Source organism: Seriola lalandi, unplaced genomic scaffold (genome assembly GCF_002814215.2).
Source record: "Seriola lalandi dorsalis isolate HSWRI2012SDOR001 ecotype SW California unplaced genomic scaffold, Sedor1 jcf7180002054753, whole genome shotgun sequence".
Classification (NCBI taxonomy): Eukaryota; Metazoa; Chordata; class Actinopteri; order Carangiformes; family Carangidae; genus Seriola; species Seriola lalandi.
In genome coordinates this window covers 198,695-203,362 of record NW_019525306.1, presented here as the reverse complement: position 1 = coordinate 203,362, position 4,668 = coordinate 198,695, and the positions used below count along the sequence as shown (strand labels likewise).

Below are 4,668 nucleotides of genomic sequence, written 5' to 3'. Positions count from 1 at the left end.
GGGAGGGAGAGGACGGGGAGGGTGGGGATTGTGGGGGGCATTTCGGGGACTTTAAGGGACAAATCCAGATGGAGCTCGATCTTTACACCTTCACCAGAAAAGCAGCAGAGAGGGAAACCCAAACACACACGCCGACACTCATCCCGGCGTGTAAACCGGACCCTCGCCCCTGTATGGCCCCCGGTCCTGGATGAGCAGAGGGAACAAAATGAGAGAAGAGGAGAGAAATATGTAAAGTTTCACTGCTGGATGTAAAGGTTCTCTGCTTGTGATTTTAAACATTACAATTAATTAACCAAATGTATTATGATAACTTGGCATAATTACTGATATAATGTCTCTAAAAAATTAGAACTACATTTCCCATAATCCAAGTTTTACACTCATTCCACCACCTGAAATAGTTTCGTAAAGTGTTGATGTTTTGGAGGGGTGCTTTCATTATCCATAAAAGATCATTTTGCACTTAGAACGAGCACAATGTGGTTGGGGAGTGACTTATGTTCAAGTTTTGGTGGTGGTTAATCTATTCCACTTATGTTACAAAGCCATTAAATGCTGTAGTGATAACCTGAGAAACGGTCCTGTAGAAAGCAAAAACAGAAGTCAATATTATCTTATGCAATATGAATCATATATCATCAGAAATATCACATTCAGGATGCAAAGTTACATCACGACTGAAAATTGGACACGTCTACAGTAAATAATGTAAAGTGAAAGCCAGTGCAAGCTGCCAGTGGTCTCAGAAATGGGCTAACTGGTTGAGGGTAATTACAATAATGTGCCAATTTTGATGCGATAGCGGGTTGTTGATGTTAAAAGGCTACATGTGGCACTTTTAAAATGGTGAACAAAGAGGCGCAAAGGCAGGGAAACAAAGTCGGGGGAGGCATTGACAGTGAGGGACAGCGTATGAATAGAAATGACACAAAAGTATCCGATTATGGTCCGATTTTCCGTGGCCGGACCAGAACAGAAATGGGTTTGTTGTGTTCTAACGATGGCAGTAGCAGATTAGGAAGGAAAGAGGAGGCAGAAGGACAGATGATGGAGAGATAGGCTGACAGAAGTGGCAGCGCTGGTGGAAAAGGAGAGCAGGAAGATGTATGGGTCTGACGGGAGAGTGAGTCATTGAAGGGAGACTGGCCGAGATAATGGGTAAAGGAATGAAAGAAGAAAGGGGATAGATGAAGGACTCACTTAAGATGGTAATGCTGAATGCACTAAAGGAGGGGGGGGGGGGTGTTGCTGGGAAATGGGAAATCGCTCATTGGGGACGGTTAAACGGTTAATGTGAATTGGGCTCGGAGAGAAATGACAACTTCTTGGGTAACGGGACAGAGCAGGGAGACAGTCTGTGTGTGTGTGTGTGTGTGTGTGTGTGTGTGTGTGTGTGTGTGTGTGTGTAGGAATGTGTATGGACGAGAGATGGAGGGTGAGAGCGTGAACGAATGAGAGAGAGAGAGAGAGAGAGAGAGAGAGAGAGACAGAGAGAGAGATGGTAATATAGGCAAGCAAAGCTTTAATGGGGCGGAGAATAAGGAAAATGGGAAGAAGGAGGGAGAAGAGAGCTGAGAAAATGCTGTGCTGTGTGCAGAGCAGATATGAGATACGGCGAAGAGGGAAAAACAGTGTGTCATTGCATATGTATCGTTCTGTGGTAACGTGTCATGTCTGTTCAAACTCCTGCATGTTGATTGATAGTCACATGAGATAAATGTGAGCGTTCTTATGTATTTGTGAAAGCTTGGCTTGGCAGACGTGCACACTCGCTGTTGTCATGTGTGTGTGTGTGTGTGTGTGTGTGTGTGTGTGTGTGTGCACCTGAATGTCGTTCTCTGTGTGATAACTTACGAAACAGCAGCATGCTGGCGTTGGAAGCACCCAGACGGTTTGAGGCAAAGCAGGTGTAGTTGCCAAAGTGTTTCTCTGTCACATTGCTGAACAGCAACAGCGAGCGCGTCTTCTCGTTTTTGATCGTCAGGGTGTTGTCACTCTCTACCGGCCTGGGTGGCAGTGGTGGGGAAGCGAAAGCGGAGGAAGGAAGCAGGAAGAAAAAGAGAAAAAGACTGTGACAGAAAAAGAGGTAACACAACATAACATCACACCTAGAGTCAGCCCTCATAAGAAGCTTTTTTTTTCTCCATCTCTCCAGAGACAACCGTGCAACGCAGTCCCCCTCCACACATCTCACCTTGTGCTAATAGTGAAATCTAACAGTCCATAAATAACAGAGACCTCCTGCTAGGGCCCATTATACTCTATTAACAGCTCTCTCTGGCTGGCAAAAGGCTTGTCTAAGTACTTCTGCGTCTTGCTTTGCCTCATGCCAAATCACCCTGACTCTTCTATGCTCTCCGGGACCTTTTATAAACTTGTAAGGACAGTCTATGTAGAGGTAATAAAGAGAAAATCGGTTTCCAACAAGTTAATCTTCCTCCAGAGATGGCAAAAACATACACGAATATCTCAGACATGTTCTAATGTCAGAGGCAACCAAGGCTAAAACCACAGTACGCTAGAAAAAAATTTGAAAATGCTATTTATGTGTGAAAATGACATGGTTTTCGGGTCTTTTTTTTTTTTTTAATAAAGACCTCTGTCCATGCTGAAATGCCAAAACAATAATCTCTTCTCCATCCTCTTTCGGTTGGCAAACATCAAATTGTGCATCACAGCCAACATCTGTGAAGGGGGCTGGATAGAGCCTGCTTACTTTTCTGAATCTCAGCTGGTTAAACGTCTGTTTTTGTCTCCGTTATTACCCATTTTGTGGTTAACTACGGCTGCTCTCACAATGTATTTGTTCCCATTAATGTATTTTGTCTGGTACTGTTGTCAGACAATTTTATTGGTAGAAACCAGGCACACTGTTATTCCTCTGCTGTCGCACTGAGATGTCGACCCATCAATGTCGATGTCACAAAGCAAAAATACAGGTTAACGACGGCAGCTATGTTGATATTTAAAAGAAATTAGTGCTCACACACGAGCACCGTCGACAGTAAAATGCAAGGTTAGTGTTTTGGTGTTGACATTTTTCCAAAAGCTCCATTTTAGGTGTAAAAACATATCTTTACTGTGCACCAAGGACCATGGAGAGAAAAACAACATTCGGCTGGCTTTGTTGTGAGTGAGATCTAAGCGTCAAACGGATCAGCATTGCACTCGTCGCTGGTCTCACCTATGATCGTCTCTGTACCACTCGAAGGAGGCTGGCGGGACAGCCATGGCTTCACAGCGCAAGATGGCTGTCTTACCCAAATGGGCTGGCATGTTCTTCATGTCTGTGATCATGGGAGGGTCTGGCAGGGAAACCAAGGGAGGAAAAGAACGGATAAAACAGAAGGAGGGAATTCAGCAATTAGTATACATCTGCCTGCGCTGGGAAGTGGAGTCAGGTCAGCCCGGGGTGGCCCGCAAGGTTGAAAAACCCCCCGGGAGAAGAAAATTAAGATGTATGAATTCATACATAATAATGCATCTACAGTATTTACATATACCATTAATACATCATTGCGCTATAACCCGGGTGTGAGTTGAATTATCACCGCTGGGCTACTGTGAGATACTTACAGTTGACTGTGACCTTGACCTTGCGCTGGTCGGGCGGAGCCACTCCGTTGTTGGTGATGCATTCATAGTCCTCGGCCTGTTGCCTCTTGATCTCTGTGATGTCTAGAAACTCCCCCTCACTCACCAACCCATCTATTGACATGAGGTAAGATGTCAAAGGTCACTATATATCAAATGGAAGGTGACTCTGGCTACTGATTTAAGGTTTATCACTTGAGATGCGGTTGTGGGTTGGCTGGTTCTTACAGGTGATTTATGAGCATGGGGGAGACGCCAGTGTATATATCAGACAACAACATATAAAGCACTTTTAAATGGTATTTTGGAACATTTCTCCAGCAGCGACATACAGTTGGGCTGGGTGAAGTGGTGGAAATCAATATCATGATATCCATGAATGAAATTGATCACAATGCAAGATCCCATATAAATAAAATGCAACTGTGCAATGAGCTGTCAGACAAAACTCTAAATTAAATTACTATTTGCTGCTGGGAATCGTTAACTTGGAAACCATAAAACAACAGCATGATATTAATAAGAATACAATTTGACTAAAAAAATGATGATGCTGAATTATTTCTAAGTCTTAATGAAACATCTGTTAACAAGAATTTCAATCGTTTTTGTCTCACGATCGGAGCTAAGGGCCTCGGGATGGATCGACAGTAATGGGTCAGTTGGCGAATGATACAAAGTAAATAAACATGGTTTGGCAGCGGTGACACCATTACTTTTACAGTGTCAGGGGAAATTGCAAGCTTTGCTTCCAAGCAGTGGACACACCAGGGGGGTGACAGCTTGTTCACTACATTATATAGTGAGAAGAATATTTGGCTGTTATTTGATGTTGACAAACTCCCAGGTGCCTCCAAAACCGAATTAGTCAGTCTCGCACTTTCACTCTTTCTCCTCGGGCGACAAACAGCCACAGACTCTCTTCAGAGGGGGAGAGTTGAATGGACGAGCTACAAGTTATTGCTCCTTCATGTGAGGGAATGGATGTTGGTGGTGTTATTGGATTGACGGTGGCAGAGCAGGAACAGAGGAAGAACGAGAGTGAGAGTGCACCCCCCCCCCAACCCCCAC

General features: G+C 44.2%; 1 protein-coding gene across 1 annotated transcript in view; it reads right to left on the bottom strand.

The window, feature by feature from the left end:
- Nucleotides 1–6: 6 nt before the first annotated feature.
- The window catches only part of iglon5 (IgLON family member 5), an 86,898-nt gene continuing 82,236 nt past the window's right edge, over nt 7–4,668 (bottom strand). Inside the window, exons 5-8 of the mRNA XM_023424835.2 lie at nt 3,580–3,711; nt 3,188–3,308; nt 1,858–2,009; nt 7–186 (exon numbers count right to left, since the gene is read on the bottom strand). Of these exons, the coding sequence (XP_023280603.1) occupies nt 83–186; nt 1,858–2,009; nt 3,188–3,308; nt 3,580–3,711 (509 nt within the window). The 3' untranslated portion in view covers nt 7–82. The remainder of the gene's footprint in view (nt 187–1,857; nt 2,010–3,187; nt 3,309–3,579; nt 3,712–4,668) is intronic.